This window comes from Chrysemys picta, chromosome 2 (assembly GCF_011386835.1).
Source record: "Chrysemys picta bellii isolate R12L10 chromosome 2, ASM1138683v2, whole genome shotgun sequence".
Classification (NCBI taxonomy): domain Eukaryota; kingdom Metazoa; phylum Chordata; order Testudines; family Emydidae; genus Chrysemys; species Chrysemys picta.
This window is the reverse complement of record NC_088792.1, coordinates 272,942,749-272,970,458: the sequence shown is the minus strand read 5'-3', so window position 1 is coordinate 272,970,458 and position 27,710 is coordinate 272,942,749. Positions and strand designations below refer to the sequence as shown.

At 39.3% G+C, this 27,710-nt stretch overlaps 1 protein-coding gene across 11 annotated transcripts in view; it reads left to right on the top strand.

Annotated features, from left to right (window-relative positions):
* ASAP1 (ArfGAP with SH3 domain, ankyrin repeat and PH domain 1) overlaps positions 1-27,710 on the top strand; it is a 337,309-nt gene that overhangs the window by 174,528 nt on the left and 135,071 nt on the right. For all 11 annotated transcript variants that reach the window (XR_010599012.1, XM_065586133.1, XM_065586130.1 and 8 more), the window contains one exon: positions 15,111-15,183. Coding sequence is in view for 10 of the 11 variants with exons in the window: in XM_065586133.1 (XP_065442205.1) it covers positions 15,111-15,183 (73 nt within the window). In the remaining variant the exon portion in view is untranslated. The remainder of the gene's footprint in view (positions 1-15,110; positions 15,184-27,710) is intronic.

The window sequence follows — 27,710 nt, the reverse complement described above, 5'->3', positions numbered from 1 at the left end:
ATTGGATGAAGGGATTATAACAGGGGTAGGCAACCTATGGCACGCGTGCCAAAGGTGGCATGTGAGCTGATTTTCAGTGGCACTCTCACTGCCCGGGTCCTGGCCACTGGTCCGGGGAGCTCTACATTTTAATTTAATTTAATTTTAAATGAAACTTCTTAAACATTTTAAAAACCTTATTTACTTTACATACAACAATAGATTAGTTATATATTGTAGACTTAGCGAAAGAGACCTTCTAAAAAGGTTAAAATGTATTACTGGCACGCGAAACCTTAAATTAGAGTGAATTAAGTTAATTAATTAATTAATTGAATAATGGAGATATCCCATCTCCTAGAACTGGAAGGGACCTTGAAAGGTCATCGAGTCCAGCCCCCTGCCTTCACTAGCAGGACCAAGTACTGATTTTGCCCTAGATCCCCAAGTGGCCCCCTCAAGGATTGAACTCACAACCCTGGGTTTAGCAGGCCAATGCTCAAACCACTGAGCTATCCCTCCCCCCTCTTCTGAATAAATGAAGACTCAGCACACCACTTCTGAAATATTGCCGACCCCTGGACTATAAGGTGGATAGAAAGCTGGCTAGATCGTCGAGGCTCAGCAAGTAGTGATCAACGGCTCGATGTCTAGTTAGGAGCCGGTATCAAGCGGAGTGCCCCAGGGTTGGGTCCTGGGGCCGGTTTTGTTCAACATCTTCACTCATGATTTGGATGATGGGATGGATTGCACCCTCAGAAAGTTTGCTGATGACACTAAGTTTGGGGGGAGAGGTAGATACGCTGAAAGATAGGGATAGAGTCCAGAGTGACCTAGACAAATTAAAGGATTGGGCCAAAAGAAATCTGATGAGGATCAACAAGGACAAGTGCAGAGTCCTGCATTTAGGAGGAAAGAATCCCATGCACTGCTACAGGCTGGGGACTGACTGGTTAAGTTTCAGTTCTGCAGAAAAGGACCTGGGGATTACAGTGAATGAGAAGCTGGATATGAGTCAACAGTGTGCCCTTGTGGTCAAGAAGGCTAACGTCATATTGGGTTGCATTAGTAGGAGCATTGCCAGCAGATCGAGGGAAGTGATTATTCCCCTCTATTTGGTACTGGTGAAGCCATGTCTGTAGTATTGCATCCCATTGCCCCCCCCCAACTACACAAAGGATGTGGACAGATTGGAGAGAGTCCAGCGGAGGGAAATGATTAGTGGACTGGGGCACATGGTTTATGAGGAGAGGCTGAGGGAACTGGGCTTATTTAGTCTGCAGAAGAGAAGAGGAGAGGGGAATTTGATAGCAGCCTTCAACTACCTGAAGGGGGGTTCCAAAGAGGATGGAGCTAGGCTGTTCTCAGTGGTGGCAGATGACAGAACAAGGAGTAATGGTCTCAAGTTGCAGTGGGGGAGGTCTAGGTTGGATATTAGGAAACACTATTTCACTAGGAGGGTGATGAAGCACTGGAATGGGTTACCTAGGGAGGTTTTTAAGGTCCGGCTCGACAAAGCCTTGACTGGGATGATTTAGTTGGTGTTGGTTCTGCTTTGAGCAAGGGGGTGGACTAGATGACCTCCTGAGGTCTCTTCCCACCCTAATCTTTTATGATTTTATGATTCTATGATTCTGAATAGTTCTTTAATTTGTTCTTAATCTTCAGAGAGTTATGGTGGAGATTTGAAGTCAGGAGTGTGTTTTCTTGGGATGATTGACTAGTAGTTGGGTATTGTACATGAGTATAAAAACAAGAACTTAGTGCGCCAAGTACAGGGTCAAGGTAACCTAAATCAACACACGTTTAATGAAACTGAGCAAGGAAACCATTGAACTTTCAGTGGAGAACCTTAAAAGTGATCACGAGGATTAGAAAGTATCAAACGTTTTTTGAGTCAATGTTTCCCAAATGGTGTGTCCGATCCCACAGTGGATCACAGGAGGGTTCTAGGTGGGTCACGGTGCCTTAGGCAATCATACAATTCTCTTGGCCTGGGAGACCCTGGAGACCCCGGAGGGGGTTGAAGAGTGAGCCTGCCCCACACTCATCCTGCAGTGGTGGCTCATGTTCCATGGGACTGAGCCAGACTCCCTGCTCTAGGCATTTCAAATTGGTGTATGGTGTTGCAGCACCACTCAGGTTTGTCCCAGATGAAGGTTTGTGGCAGGTTGTAACGCCACTCACTCAAATTTGGCCTGGCAACGCCTCCATCTAGGTCACATCGGATGGGCGCAGAGACCCTCTGCTCCTGGTTGCAATGCCCAGAGCAGGGAGCCACTGCTGTGGGATGAGTTCAGGGTGGGCTTGCTCTCCACTCCCTTCCGCCCCCTGGAACTAGGCCAGGATTAGGGTTGTGCTGCTAAGAGAGTGCATATATGTAATAGTGGGATGCAAAAAAAAAAAAAAAAAAGACAATGCAGTTGTTGTGTCACCTTAGTAAAAGTTTGGGAAACATTGTTTTAAGGAAAACCAAGGGAGGCAAGGTCAAGAAACAACTATGAAAATTACAAACCATTAAATTTAACATCTGTTGTGGGGAAAACCTTACAAGTATCTTAAAAGATGTGGTTGAAGAACACCTGGGAAAATGCAGATAGATTTAATATATCCAGCCCTGGTTCAGGCATGGGTGTCATGCTTAACTAGCTTTCTAGGATTCTTTTAAGGGTTTGTATTATTGTCATGAGAGATGAGGGATACTCAGTCGATAATTTTTATTTATGTAGTACCTATTGCTAGGCATACAAAGTATGGGGAAAAAAGCAAACACCTTTGAATGATGCTCCTCAAACAGCTCTCCCGTACTCTGGCCTGCAGCCTGAACTTGCAAATATTATACTTTATTTTTAAGCAGCAAAAATCCTTTGACTTGCTTCTGCATGAGATCTAAAGTAAGAATCTTGGAGTCGAAAGAGCCACAGTAATGAATAGAGAACTAGAACTGTAGTAATGAGAGAGGCTTGCCAAGGATCAACTTTGTCCAGCTGGAAAAAATTCTATTGGTACCTGGAGAATGAATATTAAGCTGTTTGATACATGCTATACACTTGAATTGAGCTTGGTGCAAAGTTCCAATCAAAACTCTGCTGTTCACTCATTGTGTGGCTCAGAGTCTCAGTGTGTAAAATAGGGGCAGAAAGTCTTTGCTCAGAACTTTTGTGTTGCACATTTTCAAAGTGTTGTGGTTGATATTAAATGTGCTGTGTGAGCATACTGAAAACTAGCTTTATAGGTTTGCAGGTGATAGTTAAATTGGAGAACAGAGTAAACAGGAAAGGCATGGGGGAAGAAAAATACAGTAATCAAACTTTAAAAAAACCTTGGAACAGTCTGAATAATTGTTCCAGCAACGGAAATGCAATTAGATATAGGAATGTAATTAAAGGAAAACAATGTGCAAAAAGTACTGAACAGAACTGAAAAGATGCTAAGAATATATTGGGTTTTAACTAAGGTGTTATAAATATTTTTGGATATTTTTCTACATTTTCAAATACATTGATTTCAGTTACAATGCAGAATACAAAGTATAGAGTGCTCATTTTATAGTAATATTTTTATTCCCAATATTTGCACTGTAGTGCAATTCGAAGGGTGAAGGGGCATATGAAAGTTTAGCATATCTGGCATATAAATACCTTGCAATGCTGGCTAGAACAGTGCCATGCAAACACCTGTTCTCGCTTTCAGGTGACATTGTAAGTAAGTAACGGGCAGTATTATCTCCCATAAATATAAACCAACTTGTTTGTCGTAGTGATTGGCTGAACAAGAAGTAGGAATGATGGACTTGTAGGCTCTCAAATTTTACATTGTTCTGTTTTTGAGTGCAGTTATGTAAAAAATAATTCTACATTTGTAAGTTGCACTTTCATGATAAAGAGATTGCATAACAGTACTTGTATGAGATGAATTGAAAAATATTATTTCTTTTGTTTATCTTTTTTACAGAGCAAATATTTGTAATCAAAATAATACTAAAAACTGAGCACTGTACACTTTGTATTGTGTGTTGTAACTGAAATCAGTATGTTTGAAAATGTAGGGTAGGCTTAGTGACCCATTTGGGGTCATTTAAGGTAGTGGTTGTGGAGATATAACCCCCCCTCTCTCCTATTTTTCAGAAAGTTGATAGTTTTGTTTTGAGGGGGAGGGGTTTGCACACGAGCTAGAGATGAAATTATTGATGTGAGGAGGTTCAAGGTAGTCTGTCAAATTTTAACTTAGGTAGTGCATGGCACCCACTAAATCTTTTGGGGACCCAAAATTAGACTGACATTTAAGAAAACATAAATTTTATAGTCTTCATGTGCCAATAGAGAAAAACAGCTAGAGGTTTTTCATTCCTGCTATTTTATATGCTTTAAAGCTCTAAAATCCAAATAATTACTCAGATTGCTTTGAAATTTGATGTGCATGGAGTTGCAGGGTAGCATTAATTATTCAAATTTGGGGGTCATTTGACTGAGGAGTTCCTGAGTTACATCCCTCCCCACCCCCACCCCCACCAAACCCAGTTTCCTTGTTATAGAGTGCTATTAAACTGAACGGTATTAATGAGTAGATGGATCACAGACCTCATTGAGTTTGATTGCTGTGAATTCATCCTTCAGTTAACATAACTAAGGATAAGTTTATCACAAGTCCCCACAAAGATAAAAAGAGATTTGGACTGAGTGGGAGGGGGTTGCTACAATTTGTGAGTCATGGGTGACAATTTTATTTTGTGACATTGTAATCAAAGCATTTGAGGGAAAAATTAAACATGTGAATGTTTCCTGGGAGGAGAAAGGTGTGTTAGGGGGCAGAAGAATGGGGGAATAGGGGAAGAGGTTTTAGGGCTGCAGCGAGTTGAGTTTTACCCTAAGTAATGCATAGCACCACTTAAATCTTTGGGGGACCACAATTGTGGACAGTATTTAAGAACATGTTCAATTCACTTACATAGATGTGCAGTCTGGAAGGATTACACTATGCATACGCCAATAAAGAAAAAAAAATAGTGAGAGTTTCTATACAGCCACTTTAAGCTTGCCAGTGTAGTTTGAGGGAATGTGCCGACACCATTGCCCCAGTGAATACTCCACCACTGATATTTCTAGTCTGAACCTTTGTACAGCTGTGCAGTAAAGATTTAATAACTCCTGATGCTTGCTACAAGTTGCATCTGTTATAATATAACATTTAATTTATGGAGAGGTTTAGTGTGAGCACACAGAATAGTCAGTAGCCAATCTAACCAAAATTTTGGTTATATTGGGTGGGAAGGAACTGGAGGCAGAGGATTTGTGGGTGCAGACTGAGGGTCGGGAGCAGGGGACAGGAACAGGGGTTGTGTCTGCAGTGGAGGTGAGAAATTCAGTCAGATGATAGGCAAATTTTGGATTGGTTGTTTAAGAAAATCTGTATTTTAGTAACTCTTGGTGTTGGTAGGAGAGGGACAAATGGCTACTTCTTGATCTTGGGGCAGATTAAGGTGGTGTTTCCCAGGACACACAGTGTGGAGGTTTGGAACTGACATTGCAGCTACCTTGACCGCTCAGGGAAATGAATACATGTGCTACCAGGATTGCCAATGTGTGAATTTTGGTCAGTTTCAGGATTACAAGGTTGCAGAAGTTTGTGGGAAATCAAGGAGCACAGCTTGACATGGGGATTGCTGACTGCTTTGGGTAGAGAGAGGTGGCCTGCATTGGCATCAAGTATTGCTGATTCTGCAGTGTCTAACTGGTGATTTAAGAGGTTGTGACCTACTGGACATTATCGTGGTTCACTCGGGTGGAAATGATCTGGGCGTTATTCCTGGTGTACACCTCATACAATGTATGAGAGCAGATTGGGAGCATATCAGAGATTTGTATTCAAGAGCTGTGATAGTTTGCTCTGATTTGCCTGAGTGTCTGAATAATTGCTGCAGTGACAATATGCAAACCAATTAATAAATATTAGATGAACATTAATAGGGAAATGGAAGGGTTCATGGCTGACTGGCATATGTGGATGTGGAATAGAAACATTACAAGTTCTGACAGTAAAGAGTTTTTAAAGTATGTTAGGCACAAAAAGAAGCTTAACAATGGGTATTGGTCCATTAATAAATGGAAATTGTAGAATTATAAATAATGATGCAGAAAATGGAGAAGTGTTCAAGAAATATTTCTGTTCTGCATTTGGGGGAAAAACAGATGGTGTCGTCATATCGCATGATAACACTCTTTCCATTCAACTAGTATCTGATTAGGATATTAAACTGTAGCTACTCAAGCTAGACATTTTAAAATCAGCTGGTCTGGATAACTTGCATTCAGAAGTTTTAAAAGAGCTGGCTGAGGAGCTCGCTGGACTGTCAATGTTGATTTTCAACAAATCTTTGAACAACGAACACTCCCAGAAGACTGGAAGAAAGTTAATGTTGTGCCAATATTTAAAAAGGGTACATGGGATGGCCTGGATAATTATAGGTCTGACAGCAATCCTGGACAAGATAATGGAGTGTCTGATAAGGCACTCAATTAATAAAGAATTAAAGGAGGGTAATATAATTAATGCCAATCAGCATGGGTTTATCAAAAATAGATCCTGTCAAACTAACTTCATATCTTTTTTTTTTTAATGAGATTACAAGTTTTATGTTATTACAAGGTCGGCAAAATTAATAGTGTTGATGTAATATACTTAGATTTCTGCAAGGCAGCTGACTTGTTACAAGATGACATTTTGATTTAAAAAAAAAAGGAAGATATAAAATTAACATTGCATACATTAAATGTATTTAATAGCTGGCTAACTGATAGGTCTCAAAATGTAATTGTAAACAGAGAATCATCATCAACCAGATGTGTTTCCAGTGGGGTCTCACAGAGATCAGTTCTTGGCTCTGTGCTATTTGACTTTTTTATTAATGACCTTGAAGAAAACAAAATAATTACTGATAAAATTTGCAGATTACCCAAAAATTGGGGGAGTGGCAAATAATGAAGAGAACAGGTCACTGATACAGAGTGATCTAGATCACTTGGTAAGCTGGTTGTAACCAAACAATATGGGTTTTAATATGGGTAAATGTAAATGTGTACATCTAGAACAAAAAATATAGCCATCCTTACATGATGGGGGACTCTGTCCTAGGAATCAGTGATTCTGAAAAAGATTTTGCGGTCATGGTGTAGAAACAGATGAACATGAGCTCACAGTGCAACACTTTGGCCAAAAGGTCTAATCTAATGCAATCCAAGACTGCATAAACATGGGAATCTTGAGTAGAAAAGGAGTACAGATATCATTTTATCTATGTATATGGCACTGATGCCACCATTGCTGGAATACTTTGTCCAGTATTGGTAGTCACAATTCAAGAAGGATGTTGATAAGTTTGAGAGGGTTCAGAGAAGAGCCTTGAGTATGATTAAAGGATTAGAAATATGCCTTATAGTGGTAGTTTTGAGAAACTCAATCTATTTAGCTCAACAAAGAGGAGTTAAGGGGTAGTTTGATTACAGACTATAAGTAACTACATGGGGAACAAATATTTGATAATGGGCTCTTCAATCTACCAGAAACTGGTATAACATGATCCAATGGATGGAAGTTGAAGCTAAACAAATTCAGAATGGAAATAAGGTGTACATTTTTAACAGTGAGAGAAATTAACTATTAGTGCCACTTACGAAGGGTTGTGGTAGATTCTTCATCACTGACTATTTTAAAATCAAGATTGAATGTTTTTCTAAAAATATGAAGTAGGAATTATTTTGGGGAAGTTCTTAGGCCTGTGTTATACAGGAGGTCAGACTAGATGATTATAATCGTCCCTTCTGGCTTTGGAATCTATAAAAAAAACTGTTTCTTATAGCTGGGGTTTATCTATTGGACAGCATTCAGAAGATCTTTCTCTAAAATATAAAACTGTCAATATTTTGGAACAAAAACCTTGTTTATGATTTCTCTCACCAGCCATGCCACAAACTCCACTCTCCAACTACTCCAAAAAGTGACAAGGAACACCATTCCACTGTAACATTTGCTGCAAGCACTGCATTTGAGTTGGTTGATAGGAAGGGGGGAAGTAATGGCATTAGAAACATTTGAATACCAGGAAGTGAAGACTTTAGGGAGATGCATTCTCTGTTTGCAGTGTGGGGGCTGGAAACTCAGTGAATGTTCAGGGCCACACTCTGAGGCCACCAAAATTTTGTTGTGAGAACCCCTGATCTAGGCTTATTAGGTGTTGTTAAATGCCAAAAGGATAAATTTCAAAGCTACAGGATGAGCTTATTTGTACTGGCAACCGATTTGCGTATGACGGACTGGAGCTCATTAATATCATGATGAAAGGTGTCTTCAGTGATGAGATAACTAAAGGTATCAGTTTAATGGATACTCGGGGTCATGACTTGTATTATTCAAGGCTCCATCAGTCTATAAGCTCCAATCAAGAATAGACTAAAGTTGTGCTCAAAATACAAAGAAGATGAGAATGAAGATGGCAGGGACTATTACAGAGCTAATCGCTGACAGGTCATTGTTTGCTCATCTCCTGGTCGTGTCCTGATCTCAGCATGATACTGATTTACATGAGTCCTTTGGGAAAGTAGAAGTTCTCCATGGTACCACAATTGATGTTTGAATGAGAGGGAACAGTGCGTATGTTCTGGGTAAAAAGCATACTAATGCACAACTTGCATGCTCTTCCTAAGCCAGCATCTACTGACAACGTGACTGGTACCCTATGCCAGCACAGGTCTTTCGGTGTAGCAATTGTGGATGTATGATTGAGGTACAAGCTCTTGACAAACCAGAATCTGTTAACATCTGCTGAGATTTGACTGACACTTCATTATGAGGCTACAGAGAGAATACTGGACCAATAATGAAGTTCACTCTGTGTTTGACATGTATGTAGATGAATCAATTAAAACATTACCAGAAAGAAAAGATTCCATGGTATTGCATATGTGCAATATTTTTACTCTGTGAACATCTGCAACATTGCAATGAAGAAGCAACTGTCTCATACTCACATGAAGGGCAAGTTCACTGCATACCTTGCAGGAAAAATGCTCCAGTATGCGAAGAATTACTCAAAAAAATTATTTATCGCATGGCATAATGAATCTGGTGCTTAACACTGTTCAGTGGATTTCCTTGTAGTTCCCATGAGAAGACTGACACTAAAATTACCTTGCATGCTATCAATGCCACAGAGAGAGGTACTGCTAAACTCTGTATTTTTGCACAAGACACATATAGTGTTGTATGTGAGATGTTATCCAATACTTCCGCACAATTCTGTTTTTGTGCCTGCTGCTGGTGAACAGAATCACAGTATATCCCTCAGAAATGTGTTCCTATCACTTGGAACATTAAAAGCCAGTGCGTTACCAAGTTGCATGTCCTTTCAGTATGTGACATTACTGGAAGGTTGGCTGAAAATACTAATTAATCTTACTGGAAGGCATTCGATTCAGCATCCAGAGACTCTCTCCTTGCTCTGAAGATGTTAGGAATGGCTGAGAAAATCACTGATGAGTTTATAAATGCACTGGAGGCATTCATATGCCGAGTTTGCCATTTGAAGACTGTCTTTGATACTTGTAGAGCTACACTGGGGGGATGATTTCTGAGAAGCAGACAGAAGAATTGCCACTGACAAGGGGTATATTTATACCTGCTGTCTAGAGGGCAAATTATCAAATAATGGAATGGCTCCAGGATAATTGAGGGTGTCCAAAACTACCCTCACCAATTGGGCACAGATAGGTCTTGGAGGAGAGACTGATCACACTAGTTATATCTGAAATACCATGCATTCCTGAATCAATCCTTCTCCAAATCAAATGCTCATGTGCAATGACCAAATGTTCAGAACCCTCCAGATGTTTGGCCTGCAGTCTTCCTTGCACAGAGATGTGCGAGTGTGGCGTGGAGAAGGATTAGTGTTGACAACATTGTCTAGGAATGGTGCTCTGAGAGGACACAGATGATGACTTTGATGAATAAATGTTTTCAGTCCCACATGTTAAGGCTAACTTCTCTAGCATTACCAAAGATGAGTGTCTTCTTTTATGTATGCAGTGTTAAGTATAATTGAAAAAACGATTTTAAACATTTTCTCAAATATATATCTATATACTGTACTAGGTTTTTTTTAATGTTTGACACCACTGTGTTTGTGGCAGAAAGAGCCTTTCAAATTATACTCATCTTGACCCATTCCTGATGATGTTGTGTTATCAACATTTCCAGCAACTGGTGGTCCTGGAGCTGGGGTGGGGTGAGTCCCCCTGTGATGCCACAGAGGAGAACACCATTGAAATTATCATTCTGTAGATTTTTACAAGTCAAGTGACATCTCCTTTACCTTTCTATCACTAACTTGCCCACAAAATGAGATTTTAGCACATTATATTTTCTAGTGTGCTTTAACATAAATGCTCTTACTACGTTAAAGTGCACTAGGGACACACACAAAATACTAAACAATAGGGTTCAGTAAACATGGAGAAAAAGGTTAAGTTCACATGTAAGTAATTTTTATACATATATAATGACATATAATAAAAATTAAAGTAGATCCTATTTAGGCAAGAATTTTGGGTTGGGAAGTACCTGAAAAAAAAAATCTTCTCATTCAGTATCTGTATCCCCTTTGATTTTTGGATATCCCCATAGAATATGAAAATTGCTAAAAAAATAAACCCTGGAAAATGAAATTAATAAACCCCCCAAAATAGAAGCCTTGAGTACATTTTATAATTAGCAGGGCACAGGGGTTTTATTGCAAAGGGTATTGTAGTAGTGAGCTGTGTGTATATGAGAGCAGTCTAAACATTTATCTGCATGCACTCCAGGTAAAGTGAGTGTGGTCTGGATCAGGTGTATCTGTACTGAATGGTGGAGGCAGTAGGTAGTTCTGCTTTTGTACAAGGGTATTTGTGACATCTATGGATTACTTTGAGGGATATGACTGCTTTCAGGGTGCAGTCTGCATCTTTTCTGTGCAGAATTGCATAGGTTGCGTGAACAGCCTTAACTGTGCATTTCTTTGTTTTCAGTAGTTCTATATTTGCTCAACTCAGCATTCTGCATAAGGGGTGACATATCAACCCAAGCAATCTAAATCTTAACATAGTTTTTTGCCATAGGATTACTAATAATAATCTGTAGTAAAAGGTGCTTGGTTTACATCAGCTTTCCTCATTTGATGGGACCAATTGTTTTTCTCACAGCTCTGATTATTTGTGATGTCAGTACTCTGGCAGTGTTCTCCTGAAAGACAACAAAAGTGATCTCACACAGGATAGTGGCTTTAAAAAAAAGGGAGCAATAGAGATCATTTATCCTTCAGAAGAATCAATATCAGTTAGTGTAAAATGTATCCACTTGCTAAAGTGCTATGCACATATAAAATTCAGGTGGACCTGAAGGATAGAAGTTTTGGAAAAAATTTATTATAATGTACCAAATTAACATTGGTTAATCCACAGAAGCAGAGTACCAATGACACTTGTTTTAGTTCAATTAAATACATTATTTCTCCTAAGAGAAGGTCTTAAATATCTGTCAAAGAGATTGAGATGCCATTTTTGAGATCTAGATGTAGTTATAATATTTCTATTAGTTCAGTTGCAGTTAATTACTGTGTTTGCCTGTAATTATTATTTTATTATGAAGTTTAAATGCGTTTAGATGAAAGAGTAAAACTGTTTGTGGAGCTTCTGTTGGTTTGAACTTTAGTTCCGGAGTACTAAATTATAGACTTAAAATGTAATCTTCATGATTATAATATTTTCTATTTGACCTCCTACAGTAGTACTTTAAATACAACAATCTACAATTTTTACACACTCATTTCAAACCATTCAAAATGCCATAACATTACTAATCTCCAATTATGGCAATAAAGCTTTTATGAATCTACCCAGTGTGAAGCTCTTGTTGGAATTTTATATTTTGAACTTCCTATTTTATAGAATAAAAATATTTTAATACTGTAATGTTTTGTCTGTAAAATAGCTATTCTAAATACATCTGCTTGGAATATTTAAATATATATATATATATAGCCACACACATACTTTGGACTAGTAGGGAATATAAAGATGCTCCTTTCCATTTGAGCCCCTTCAAAGACAATACTTATAAATAAAAATTAATTTGAAACTTGGAGTGCAACATAATTGCACTCTGTATATTTATAACAACTTCCTTGGAAGCATAATATAGTATAAAAATTAAATAAAGTATTAACACATCAAATGTAAGAGTTTAACATATTTGGGGACAAAAGGGCCTTGTTTTGAAATTATTAATGGAGGAAGGTATGATCATTGTTGCCGTAACAGACCCAGAAACCTCAATTAGAATTGGGGTCCCATTGTGTAAAGCATTGTACAAACATTCTGCCCTGAATTGATATATATGGTATATTTTAAACTAGACAGGATTTGTTCAAATAGAGATACTTTAAAGTATAAATGTACAAAACTGACCCATGTTGTCAGTCTGATTAAGCTCATAGCTCCTTGAGGCCAGAGATGTCATCCTCTATATGTTGCTGTGCTCAGTGATGATACTCCATAAATAATGCAAACCTACCCCAATGAATGAATTTTGTCTAGTTTTCTAATTAGGTTTCACGTCTGAAGGGTCAAATTTTCTTTTATCTAATTTCCAAATTAAACTTTGAATTTCTTCCTGAGTGTCTTGTTTGGTTCAGTATTATCAGATTTCTTCACAAACTTATCACTGAAATATCTTCTAGTTCACACATCAACAGTTGTATTTTGCACCAAAAAAAAAAAAAATTCTAATGCTGAAATTCCAAAATCTAAACTAAAAAGTGGCTAAATAAGTGAAGAATTACACTATCTTTTCTGAGTAGCCCTCATCATCCTAGTTGACATTGATTAGAACTTCACTAGACATTCAAGATACGTACTTGCTGAGGTGGTTTATGCTGTATGGGAATGGTAATACCAGTTTTGGTTGCCATTGGGGAGGCAGCAAAGGTCAGCTTCTACACACCTTGTACCACCATAAGATCTGTCCAAGAACAACGAGAAAACATTCTTAGTGTTGGTCTTCGTCAGTTTTACAATTTTAAATATTTTTAGTTTCCATCCTAGTGTATAGGCATGATAAGATAAAATATTCCTCGCGGTAACTAAAGACAAAAATTGTGTCTATGTAAAATTGTATTTTTATCCATTGTTCTGATAGAATTGAAATGAAAAAAAAACAGTATAAAAAGAGATCGTATTGCCAATTTTGTGATTTTGAACTTGTCAAAATTAACTGTATTTTAAATGCAAATAAGTTATTGGTTCAATCGAGTACATAATGTGCTCTGAAATTGATATTAAAACCATAAAATATTGTATATATTATCTTTTACTATTGTGATTTATATATCTTTGAACTATAACTATTTTGCTTTGTCAGAATTGAGCCACCTTAAATTTTAGGTAACAATCCGAATCCAAGTGCATTGCCAAAATGCAGGGTATTAACTGAACATTTATTAATGTAAACCTAACACGGTAGTAATTGATACTAAGTTGTTCCTGTGACGCTGCACTCTATATGATTTTATGAAAAAATGCTGATGAGTGTAAATATAATGTAACTAAAATATGCTTCATGCAAAAGGTCTTTTGTAAGGTATCATTACAAAGCTTATAATCTACTGAGTGTGGTCATCCTATTTGCATAAATGTATCACTCTTGTATCTGAAACTAGAAATATGAAATATAACTCTGAGGTCCTATTGTAATTATGCAAATTGTGAGCCATTAATGGGTGGTTTGGAATCTTAATGGCTCCCATTAACCAGGACAATTGTCTGTAGATGGCTCTGTTTTACTTGTAAGTCTTCCTGTATACGTGTGTGCTGGCAAGTGGGTAATGAAGTCTTAGTTACATGTGATCGTGTCACCTGAACTGGAATCCATCTTTAACCTGGTGCTTTTCCATTGAGAAGGAGGAGTGGGAACCCAGAGAGGGGGTTTCTGTGGTCCAACCCGTCACAGTTCCCTTTGTCTTTAGTGGTCCAAAATAATCAATTTAAACACTTCTATTGTGTATCTATTCTCTTAGTTATGAACGATGAGTTATGTAAGCAAACATATGTAGTAAAGTGCTTAGTGTGCCCAATACCTAAATTTACAAGGGAATGAGCCTTGACTGTCTTAAGAAGCTCTAGTGCGACTTTAAAATTTCTTACTCCACAAATTTATTTCTTTGACTTTATTTTAATTTGGAGCTTTCACAGAAAAGTTTTCTGAAAGTATATTAACTTGTTTCATCCTTTTCAATAGGTTGTGAATGGATTCATGAGAAGTTTTATAAGTTTAAAACAATTGGGCCAGGAGTTTAGTCAAAAAAATTGACTAATGTTTACCTTGAAAGTATTGCAGTCTAGAGACGCTTCTGTGTTCTAAATCTAGGGACCAAACCTGAGGACAATTATTTACTTGAATAATAATACTCTTATGCATTGTTCCACTTAAATAATGGAGTTGTGTGTGTTTACAAAATCAGGTTCTTAGTTTTGTTTTGTTTTTTCTTTAAATGTATCACTCTGTATCCAATTTATTTTTAAGAGGAACACAGTCAGCCTGAAAAGTCAGAATTGTATCTAAAAATGTTGTACCTAATATCACAACAGCTAACTTCAAAAATTACCGAATGAGAATTTCACTGTTTCCTCTGAATAGTCAATTTTGTTTGTGTGAGTAATAGTGAAATGACTTAAACCATAGAAATTGGCAGGGAACTCAGGCAGCTATAATACCTACATGACTTGTAATTTACTTTTTTTTAATTGACTATCTTTCAAGTTGACAGAATTCTTTTACAAAGCTTTAATCAACTTATAGCTGTCCTTTAGTTCTCTCACAATCATTCAGCTCTCCAGGATAAGTTTCCCTTCAGAGATGTTTAATTCAGCTCTTTAATTGACTTGAAGGGGTTGAGTGACCTAAGACCTTCCCAGAGGGCTGGGCACAGTGCATCTGTAGTGCTTCCAGACCCTGAAATTATTCATATGTACTAAGAAATATTATGAAATTGGATGATGCTATTCAATAACGAGCTGTCTTTTTTGACAATCTCTCTTTTATTACAGGCATTGGATCAAGACAGAACTGCACTACAGAAAGTGAAAAAGTCTGTAAAAGCAATATATAATTCTGGGCAAGGTAAGTGGTTTTTGGTCTTACGTGAGAATCTAAACCATTGTATTAAATAATGTTTACAAAGTTTGCTTTGCTGTTCGTTGCATATTAAGCTTAAAGAGTAGGTGATGCCTGCCTCTTCCACAATACAAGTTGCTGAAAGTACACCTCTGTCCCCCTGACACCTCATTGGAAACCGTGTATTTCAAGGATGTCATCCTGATTTCCCTCTTCCCCCCCCCACCCCCTCCCCAAAGCTCCTTATTGAACTGATCCTGCCTTCCTGGGTGGGGGGAGGAGAGAGAGAGAGACTTTTTCTCATTCTGTGCTACCATGACATCTCATAACAAGTACATGCCACTGGAACAGCAAAACTGTTGACCAGAAGAGACCTGTTACAGCAGGAGACTGAACCCTGGATCAAGATTATTACCACATGAAATGAGAACGACCATTAACTTCCTCACTATCAGACTAAAATGCAAAACCTACCCTTTTGCCCAAGCTTCACAACATTAGTAACCTTACACCATCGCTCTCTCTCCTATATTAAATAATAATGTACAGAAAATGAAAACACTGTGCGTCTTGTCAGCAGCGGGAGGAGGGAGGGGAGATTGGCCATTTTTTGCCCCTTAGAGGAACTTGGATACAGTGATAATGGGCACCAATATAAGGACCTGGATGAATGGCTAGAATGCAAATATGTCATGAAATTTTGTCCCTTTTGAAGTCTGTACTTTACAAAATCTCCATTAATGAATTTTATTATTCATAGATTCATAGATTCTAGGACTGGAAGGGACCTCGAGAGACCATAGAGTCCAGTCCCCTGCCCTCATGGCAGGACCAAATACTGTCTAGACCATCCCTGATAGACATTTATCTAACCTACTCTTAAATATCTCCAGAGATGGAGATTCCACAACCTCCCTAGGCAATTTATTCCAGTGTTTAATCACCCTGACATTTAGGAACTTTTTCCTAATGTCCAACCTAAACCTCCCTTGCTGCAGTTTAAGCCCATTGCTTCTTATGCTATCCTTAGAGGCTAAGATGAACAAGTTTTCTCCCTCCTCCTAATGACACCCTTTTAGATACCTGAAAACTGCTATCATGTCCCCTCTCAGTCTTCTCTTTTCCAAACTAAACAAACCCAATACTTTCAGCCTTCCTTCATAGGTCATGTTCTCAAGACCTTTAATCATTCTTGTTGCTCTTCTCTGGACCCTCTCCAATTTCTCCAAATCTGTCTTGAAATGCGGTGCCCAGAACTGGACACAATACTCCAGTTGAGGCCTAACCAGCGCAGAGTAGAGCGGAAGAATGACTTCTCGTATCTTGCTCACAACACACCTGTTAATGCATCCCAGATTCACATTTGCTTTTTTTGCAACAGCATCACACTGTTGACTCATATTTAGCTTGTGGTCCACTATAACCCCTAGATCGCTTTCTGCCATACTACTTCCTAGACAGTCTCTTCCCATTCTGTATGTGTGAAACTGATTGTTCCTTCCTAAGTGGAGCACTTTGCATTTGTCTTTATTAAACTTCATCCTGTTTACCTCAGACCATTTCTCCAATTTGTCCAGATCATTTTGAATTATGACCCTATCCTCCAAAGCAGTTGCAATCCCTCCCAGTTTGGTATGATCTGCAAATTTAATAAGCGTACTTTCTATGCCAATATCTAAGTCATTGATGAAGATATTGAACAGAGCCAGTCCCAAAACAGACCTCTGCGGAACCCCACTTGTTATACCTTTCCAGCAGGATTGGGAACCATTAATAACTACTCTCGGAGTACGGTTATATGAACAGTGACATTCAGGGGAGTCAAGTATCAGGGGGTAGCCGTGTTAGTCTGTATCCACATTTTTATTCAGGGGAGTCTAGATCTCTGTAGTGATGCAGGACTCATCAGCACGGCGCTGCCTGCTGGTCGTCTGGCAATTAGCTCTTTTCCAGCATATGGAGCGCCCTTTGCAGGCCGATGTCTCGCCTGCCGCTGGCCCCTGTGTCCCTCCCGGACCCCAATGCCCCTTACCTTGGGGTTCTGCCCTCTGCAGTACCTCCACTTTCTGGGTCTTCCCTCCCAGGGGAACCCCAACCCTCTAAACCCACCTTGCCTCAGTAGCTACTGCCAGTCATCATCTAGCCCCCACTCACTAGGGCAGACTGCAGTCTGTTATGGCCACTCATCATTGGAAGTGTGCAGGACCTGCTGCCTTTGCCTATTCCCAGGCTGTATCTCTGCAGCCCCTTACCTCTGTAGACCTTCAACAAGGCCTGCAGCCTGGAGTTTTACCAGGCTGGAGCTCCCTTGCCCTATTCCCCAGCACTGCTCTAGTTCAGGTACCTTCCTCTCAGGCAGCTAGCCCTTCTCCCTCCAGGGCTGGAGAGAGACTCCCTTGGCGCCTGGCCCCCAGTCCTCTTATCAGGGCCAGCTGAGCCCTAATTGAGCTGGCCACACCTGTGATCAGCCATGCCCTCAGCTGTTTTCACTGCTTTTTCCAGCCACAGCCCTCTCCAGGGCTTCTTTTAACCCCTGTTCTGTGGGAGTGGGGCAGCTGCCCCACTACAATCTCATACCAGATTCTGAAGGGTTCTGAGAAAGAAGAGCTCAAATGTTTGTGTGTATCACAAATCATCTTTACTGTTGAAACATTAAAGGCAAGAGATTTTTCTTCTGTTAGTAAAAGAATTCAAGTCAGTTTAAACGTCACACCAACCTGTTTGAGAAGCTTTTTGCAGATGCCCCTCCAACTTGTTAGGTACTTCTGGAATAGTCAGATTGGATTTGTGAGTTGGAAGCTATCTTTTGTCTCACTGAAGATGGTACCTGAAGTCAGTGGAAAATTTTTTTGGATAGCTTTCCAATAACATTCGGTTGAATTTTAGTGCCATTGAATTGCATCATAACTAATAGTGTAAGTTTTCAATAGCCTTTTCCTATTAATTCAATTGAATGGCTAATCTCCAAAAGCTAATCTCCATTAATTTATAGAGAGGCTTTAAGCAAGAATGCAACATAATTTACAATGGAAAAATGTTCAATGGTGCGTGCATCTGTATGTGGCAAACTAATTCTTGCAGTTCTCATCTCAGTTTTTTATGGATTTGTGTGGTCCACAAAAAAGGACCACATGTTTGGTTTAAAAATGTGAAGATATTTTAAATTGTATTGCAGCAAGAAAATAATTTTAAGTGGAACTGGAAAGTAGTAAGATGAGGAATTAACTAATGTATTTATTTCACATTCCCACTGAGGAAGAAAATGAGACAGATGTTTTAATCTCAGCATGCCACCAGCCAACAAGGAGCTTTTTGTGCTACAGTGGGGGAGAAAAGTGAGAACTAGGAAAAGGGGTTAGAGCTGTGTGTACTAGCTGATAAAACATCTTTCAAAATGAGTTGGATCAGTGCTGCTCTTCCTTGACATAGTTACGAATCATAGAATATTAGGGTTGGAAGAGACCTCAAGAGATCATCTAGTCCAATCCCCTGCTCAAAGCAGGACCAACACCAACTAAATCATCCTAGCCAGGGCTTTGTCCTTTTTTTGGTACATCTCTTCTCTTGCCTTCTCCTGGTGCTCATAGATGGATCATGGAAATACTAAGAAGGAAAATGATAATTCCTGTTTCAACTCTTCAACTGTTCTACCCTTCTCACTTTCTCCCCTTCTTTTCATTATTTGTGTCCTACAGTCCTGCTGATGAAAATTCCTAATTCTTTATGTTCATTTAAAAAAAAAAAAGTGAACCAAGGTTTTTTTGTCAAACATATCTACAGAGAAATTTGATATGGATAGACCCCCTGTACAAATTGAAGCAGAACTATAGAATTAGTTCAGACTACATTAAAAAATATATCTACAAAGAAACATGAAGTGGAACAAATTGATATATAGGATAGATTGCTGTTTGTTTGGTAGGTTCCTCTTGTAAAGTGTAGTTTCTTGGTGAGAGACCTTTCATCATCTTTATTGTCTGGAAGGGAAGATATCTTAAGAATACTATACTTTAGAAAAAGAAAAATCTAGCCTATAATTATAGCTCCATAAAGTGAATATCCTCTGCAAAGTTTCATAAACCCACACTGTTTCTGAAAGGCACATTAAAGTTAAGTGTGGGTACTTGCTTTTGGGAAAACATTGATAGTTGAAAGTTTTGATGTAATATAAGAGAGACAAGGTAGGTGAAGGAATATCTTTTATTGGGCCAACTTTGTTGGTGATGAAACAAGCTTTTGAGCTACACAGAGCTCTTCTTCAGGTCTGGGAAACGTAAACAGGGTGTCACAGCTAAATGCAAGGTGGAACAGATTGTTTAGCATAAGGAGTTAACACGGGTTGCAAGAGACCGTTCAGGATGAAGTGGGCAATTAACACCTCTGCTATCCTGGGACAAAAGAGGTTTAGTGAATTACAGATTGTTATAATGAGACATAAAACCAGGGTCTCTATTGAGTCCATGATTTTTGATGTCTAGCAAAGTGATAAATTTAAGCTCCCATGAGGAGGAGGATTGTGAGGTCAGCTACAGAGTGATCCTTTTTTGAAAAAGTGTTCACCCATGGGTGATATGGCGTTTTTGTCTTTGTCATTATTCTGTGCAATTTCATTCGAGAGTGAATGTCGGGTTTCACCCCACATAGTTGTTGTTGGGGCATTTAGTGCACTGGATGAGGTACATGACATGTTGCCATAGGCATGTAGGACCCAATCCACTTTTTTGGTGTAGTGTCCTTGTTTGGTGAAGGTGGTTTTAAGTGTGTTAAGGTATGTATCTTGGACATAAGAACATAAGAAAGGCCGTACCGGGTCAGACCAAAGGTCCATCTAGCCCAGTATCCTGTCTACCAACAGTGGCCAATGCCAGGTGCCCCAGAGGGAGTGAACCTAACAGGCAATGATCAAGTGATCTCTCTCCTGTCACCCATCTCCACCCTCTGACAGACAGAGGCTAGGGACACCATTCCTTACCCATCCTGGCTAATAGCCATTAATGGACTTAACCACCATGAATTTATCCAGTTCTCTTTTAAACTCTGTTATAGTCCTAGCCTTCACAACCTCCTCAGGTAAGGAGTTCCACAAGTTGACTGTGTGCTGTGTGAAGAAGAACTTCCTTTTATTTGTTTTAAACCTGCTGCCTATTAATTTAATTTGATGACCCCTAGTTCTTGTATTCTTGGAATAAGTACATAACTTTTCCTTATCCACTTTCTCCACATCACTCATGATTTTATATACCTCTATCATATCCCCTCTTAGTCTCCTCTTTTCCAAGCTGAAGAGTCCTAGCCTCTTTAATCTCTCCTCATTTGGGACCCGTTCTAAAACCTTAATCATTTTAGTTGCCCTTCTCTGAACCTTTTCTAGTGCCAGTATATCTTTTTTGAGATGAGGAGACCACATCTGTACGCAGTATTCGAGATGAGGGCGTACCATCGATTTATATAAGGGCAATAATATATTCTCAGTCTTATTCTCTATCCCCTTTTTAATGATTCCTAACATCCTGTTTGCTTTTTTGACCGCCTCTGCACACTGCGTGGACATTTTCAGAGAACTGTCCACGATGACTCCAAGATCTTTTTCCTGACTTGTTGTAGCTAAATTAGCCCCCATCATATTGTATGTATAGTTGGGGTTATTTTTTCCAATGTGCATTACTTTACATTTATCCACATTAAGTTTCATTTGCCATTTTGTTGCCCAATCACTTAGTTTTATGAGATCTTTTTGAAGTTCTTCACAGTCTGCTTTGGTCTTAACTATCTTTAGCAGTTTAGTATCACCTGCAAGCTTTGCCACCTCACTGTTTACCCCTTTCTCCAGATCATTTATGAATAAGTTGAATAGGATTGGTCCGAGGACTTATCCTTGGGGAACACCACTAGTTACCCCTCTCCATTCTGAGAATTTACCATTAATTCCTACCCTTTGTTCCCTGTCTTTTAACCAGTTCTCAATCCATGAAAGGACCTTCCCTTTTATCCCATGGCAGCTTAATTTACATAAGAGCATTTGGTGAGGGACCTTGTCAAAGGCTTTCTGGAAATCTAAGTACACTATGTCCACTGGATCCCCCTTGTCCACATGTTTGTTGACCCCTTCAAAGAATTCTAATAGATTAGTAAGACACGATTTCCCTTTACAGAAACCATGTTGACTATTGCTCAACAGTTTGTTTTTCTATGTGTCGGACAATTTTATTCTTAACTATTGTTTCCACTAATTTGCCTGGTACAGACTTTAGACTTGCCGGTCTGCAATTGCCGGGATCACCTCTAGAGCCCTTTTTAAATATTGGCGTTACATTAGCTAACTTCCAGTCATTGGGTACAGAAGCCGATTTAAAGGACAGGTTACAAACCTTAGTTAACAGTTCCGCAACTTCACATTTGAGTTCTTTCAGAACTCTTGGGTGAATGTCATCTGGTCCCGGTGACTTGTTAATGTTAAGTTTATCAATTAATTCCAAAACCACCTCTAGTGACACTTCAATCCTTGACAGTTCCTCAGATTAGTCACCTACAAAAGGCCGCTCAGGTTTGGGAATCTCCCTAACCTCCTCAGCCGTGAAGACTGAAGCAAAGAATCCATTTAGTTTCTCCGCAATGACTTTATCGTCTTTAAGCGTTCCTTTTGTATCTTGATCAAGGGGCCCCACTGGTTGTTTAGCAGGCTTCCTGCTTCTGATGTACTTAAAAACATTTTGTTATTACCTTTGGAGTTTTTGGTTAGCTGTTTTTCAAACTCCTCTTTGGCTTTTCTTATTACATTCTTGCACTTAATTTGGCAGTGTTTATGCTCCTTTCTATTTGCCTCACTAGGATTTGACTTCCACTTTTTAAAGGAAGTCTTTTTATCTCTCATTGCTTCTTTTACATGGTTGTTAAGCCACGGTGGCTCTTTTTTAGTTCTTTTACTGTGTTTCTTAATTTTGGGGTATACATTGAAGTTGGGCCTCTATTATGGCGTCTTTAAAAAGCGCCCATGCAGCTTGCAGGGATTTCACTTTAGTCACTGTACTTTTTAACTTCTGTTTAACTAACCCCCTCATTTCTGCATAGTTCCCCCTTTTGAAATTAAATGCCACAGTGTGGGGTGTTGAGATGGAGATTCTCTATCATTAGACTCTCCCCTAAGAGAAGTCTCTGTCCGATCCACATGCTCCTCTGCAGCAGTCGGCTTTCCCCCATCTCCTAGTTTAAAAACTGCTCTACAACCTTTTTAATGTATAGTGCCAGCAGTCTGGTTCCACTTTGGTTTAAGTCTGGTTCCACTTTGGTTTGGACTTTTTCCTTGGAGCATATTCTGTGCTATCTGAGTGCCTGGCTTTCTTGGTGCGTTTGATGTGGTTACTGGATCTGTTGAGGTAAGTGTAGTGATTCGTGGGTTTCTTATACATAGTTGTCTGTACAGTTTCATTGTTGAATCTGATTGTTCATGTGGGAGTGTTTCAGAGAGAGTTTGATGGATGGGTGGTAGTTATTGAAGTTGTGGTTGAAATCTGAGTAGTCTGTCCAGAGGATGAAAACATTGATGTATCTCAGATATATCATTGGTTTTGTGGTGTATTTTTTCAGAATTTTTTCCCCAAGGTGGCCAATGAAGAGATTGGCATATTGAGAACCAACACAGCTCTAACAACGCTGCAAACAAAACTGATGTATTATATTCCAGCTTGCTATAAAATAACATTTTGCCATTAGATACAGGGGGTCAGATATTCAGAAGGGCTTCCTTCATGTATATCAGGTCACCCTGACTATGTTGTCTCTCTTTATCACTGCACCAGAGTGCTGGACTTCACTGAAGAGTTTTACTATCCTAGTACACATTCAGTAAACCCATTGTTTTTTCCACACAGTGCAGGAAGGCTATTTTTTTATGTACTGTATCAAGAATTGGGTACATAACGCACTTCAGTCTGTTTCCTTAATCTTCACAAATAAACTTTAGTTTCATTGTTGATTGCATTGTTCAGTACAAAAACGTGCATTGCCTTGTGAAGATTAATAAAACAGACTATTATTGAAGTGAAAATCATTTATGCATATTAGTTGTTTCTACTTCCAGTTTTCCGACTGTTATCAAGATTGTTGTATGCACTGTGAAAGCTGAGCTTGTTCAAATGTTTTAACACCTTGGTAATCTTAAAATAAATAAAATGGTATTTTACTCAATGAATGGGTTAGAGAATTTTATGAATTCTGTGGCATGCTATGGTGAATCTGACATTCCCTTTTCCTTATAGTCTTTCCATTGAAACTGAAGTGCAGAATTACTTATTTATCATTTGTACATAGTGTCACGTGTGCATGGTTTAAAGCCCTGATCATTGCCAAGAACCTTATTTAGGGGTCCAATCCTGCAAACATGTACATACATCACTTTACTCATCTGAATAATTCCTTTTAAGCAAAGTTCCATTGAGACAACCAGTACAATTACTCACAGAAATGTTTGCAAGATCAGGCCAATAGTGAGATAAAACATGATATCATGGAGGGAAATAGTGTACCTAGCAAGAGGATGAATGAGGGAGGGAGGTTTAAAAATAAATAGGGTTGTAGGTTCTTGTAGAACTGTATCTTGTATCTTTTGAATGTGTGTCAGTTTTTCATGTGTTTTAAATTTTTCACCTTACAGGAAAATAGTCTCACTTGCACTTGTGTGTTGTCTCTTACCTCAGATTCCTGAGGGCTTTCCCCGCATTCATTCTGGGATAACGATCCTCTTTCTTCCTTCCCCTTTCTAACTGGGACAGGGAGGGGAAGCATATATCCTTTTGCCTGGGTAAAGGTAATAGTCTGATCTAAAGCTTGATACCAACACCTGTGTGGTATTGTTCTGAGTAGCCATTACCCCCACCTTTTTTAAAAGTAGATTGAACAAAGTACTAAGAAATATACTGTAGGGAGAAATCCTGCATTGGCAAGGAGAGTAACAGAATGAACTACTGGGCCTTTTTGTTCTCTGACTTCTATGGTTCCCTTATTCTTTCTCCACCCCAGAACAAACCCTGTGACACATTAGGCCAGGATTGAGTCAGCTAGTACTCTTCCCTAGCTGAGATCTCTTGTGCATATTTACAGAATAACTTTTACATAAAAAATACGCATTTTATTATTGCATAATGATTTCTTTGGTTTTTATGCCAAGATAGTTGATTAAAAGCATAAGTTTTTAGAACAGATGTAGTCTTATTAAAAACATAGTTTACTATTTGTCAATCCACAACATCATATGACTGAAAACTTTGGGCATTTGACAACATTAATTTTTGTGTTTGCAATAAGTAGGACAATGGTATGTAAATTAATTATAAATGTACACTGTAAAATTTTATTTCCAACATACAGTTAAAAGATCATGAGCAATTTCATAATTTTGATCTGAGTTTAAGAAAAGACATTTGGTTTTCTCTTCTGGTTGTAGTGGAACTTAGTACTTGGCAGATTTTTTTAAAGGGTTTGGAAGTGTAAGTCTTTTGAGGCTTTCTGCCAAGTTTTTTTAGTATCTAAGATGATTCATGCATCATGGGATAATGCACATGGATTGTGGTGAAATTCATGGTTTTAAAAGTGAAGTGTGGAAGTCAACAGAAAAATAGTATTTTGCAGTACCCGAAGATTTCAACTTTATATCTGAAATTAAATGGTGATTCTTTATTTTCTGTAATTCAAATACTGTCAGACAAAAATTACAACTTGGAGAAAATGATACTTGTACTACTATCTGAAGTAAACACAATTCCTGTTGGCATTTATAGCCCTATCTCTCCCACTAGAGAAAATTAATTCTGGGAGGTATGTCTATAATGTGTGTGGGGTTTTTAAAGCCTCAAACATGGTAAGGATGGGAACCTAATAAAGAAATGTTGAACAAACCAGTATTGGAGGCTTAAAGTAATTACTCCTGAGGGAATTCTACACCATTTATTTCTTTGCTTCCCACAGAAAAATGACTTCTGACAGGGTAACAAAGGGAAGCCACCAGAGTGGTCACGCACCCTCCCCAGCAGCGCAGGTGCACCATTTTGGGCATCCGGAGCAGCTGGCAGGACAGTAAATCACCATGGCGGGGCGCAGGGGACGCCCTGGCTGGTGGCTCCTATCATACGTTGGGGTCTGCTTCTAGTTCTCGCTGGTCTGGGGAGGATGGGACGAATTCTTCCTCTGCACTGAGCAGCTGGGGCTGGGTCAAACCCACCCCAGAAAGCTCCCCTGGCTGCAGGAAGCTCTGCACAGCTCCACCACTTCCTGCCTCCATTGCTCCTCAGCCGTGGGGGTAAGGGTTACTGTACGGGCACCCTGCAGCCCCCCATAGCCGGAGCCCCCATGCACCCAAATCACCCCCCGCACTTGAACCCCCACTCCAACAAGCCCCACCGCCTCCCACACCTGGACCACCCTGATGAGCTCCCTGCACCCATACCCTACTTACCCCCCCACACCAAGCCCCACTCCCCCCGCACCCGAATGCCCGCTGCTGAGCCCCAACCACCTTTACCTAGATCCCCTTGCAGAGGCCCATTATTCCTGCACCTTGAAACCCCCAATGAGCAGAATTTGTAGAATTTTGCAGAATTTTAAAATATTATACACAGAATTTTTATTTTTTGGCACAGAATTCACTCAGGAGTAAGTAATATAAAAAGACAGAAAAGGAGCTTAGTGAGATGTGTCATTACCACAATTGCAAATGAGGAAAAAATTAAACATTGTTGGAAGAACATTAGACTTACAGGATTGGACTCTTAAAGATTTTTAAAAAACAAAAACAGAAAAAACACACACAAGTTAGTGTAACTGTATACTCAGAGTTTAAATACATTTGCTTCTCAAGAAGTATTGGATACTTCGAAAGAATCTCAACCTAAGACGTGTGAATCATGCCCTTCCTGGCTGGTGAAAGAGAGTCATAGGCAGCTGGTGCCACTCATAACTGAAATAGCCATTTCCTCATTCAGGGAAGTAATCTTCTCTTCCATTTTTTTCCAGAGTACAATAGTCTGACCAACACTGAAGAAACCCACCCTGGATACATCTGTTCTAACTATTGCCCAATTAAAAAAACTTCTGTTCCTGAGCAAGGTTATAGAGAAGTTAGCCCGGGACTAACTACAAGCTCTTCTGATTAAAGGCAATATCCTAGGCCCAGCATAATTTGAATTCAGGTCAGGATGTGGGATTAAAACATCCTTAGTGGCACTGATGGATGATCTCCTGCTGTCAATGGATGGAGGGTAGACATCTGTTCTCATCCTTCTCTTGACCTATAGATATTGTTGTCTTGTCTGAGAAAGGAGTCAGTAGAAGGCTCTAAAATAGTTTTAAGTCCTTTCATGCCCGAAAAGTAGAAATGGGAGACTGCACCTTTGTCACTAGACCTCTCACTTGTAGAATTCCAGAAGGATCAGTTTTTTTGCTGGTCCTGTTCAACATCTGCACGCAGCCACTAGATTAACTGGTAAAATGACATGGACTCAAGTGGTAGCAGATGATAGAACTCTAATTATCCTTTACTGTCTGTGACAATGCAATTACTAGCAAGATGGCCCAGTGCTTGGATAAGATCCATTCATGGATGAAGAAGACCTGGTTGAAACTGAGAAAGATGGGGGATATGCTGGTGGGAAGAGGAAGGGACTTTGAGTATTTTTCAGCCATGGTACAGGCCCCTTTGGTTGAAGATAAACACGCATAATTGGTCAGCTCAATCTGTAGTTCGTGAGTGCTTTTAGATTTCTCTTTGATGCTAAGCTCTCTCTTTACAGCATCCACAAATAGTGTTTCTGTTTGTCCAGGAAACTACATCCCACCCATCCTGGCTGACAATGACCCGGCCTTGTTTATATATGTTTTTGCCCTTCTCATCTGGATTTCAGCAATGCATTATACCTGGAAGTGAAATCATTGGCCCTTAGAACTCCTGCTAGTACAGAATGCTACAGTACACTTACTGAGCAAGACAAACTACTGTGAGCACATGTTAACCTATCCTTCAAAGTCTCCATCTGTGTTTAAAAGGCACTTAGTGGCCTGGGCCCAGGATATCTAAAAGATCAATTAAAACTCTGTGCAGGAGACAGATTTGTCATGGCCAGTCCCAGACTGTGAAATAAACTTCCACCCAAACAGAGGGCCATCACATACCTTGCCACCACCTGCTCCAAGTGCAGGGTGCACTTCTTTTACCTTGCTCTTTGAAACATAAACACACAGCAATATACACATTTTTTAAAAAGCACGAGAAAGAGAAAAGTCTTCCCAAACAAAACTCTCCACAGCGCATACAATTCTCCCCCTCTAGAAAGGATGAGAGAGAATGAACCACATGTCACAGATGTTAGTCACCTTGCTTTATGCATTCCTGAAGGTGCTCAGCTGTTTTGTTGATAAGGCAATAAAAAAATATAGAATTGAATAATAGCTGACTAAAGATCTTCTCCGGAATTGCTCCAGGCAAATAATTTACACTTTCTCACAGCAGAAATAGTTTTTAAGGTGTATGAGATTGTATATGTTAA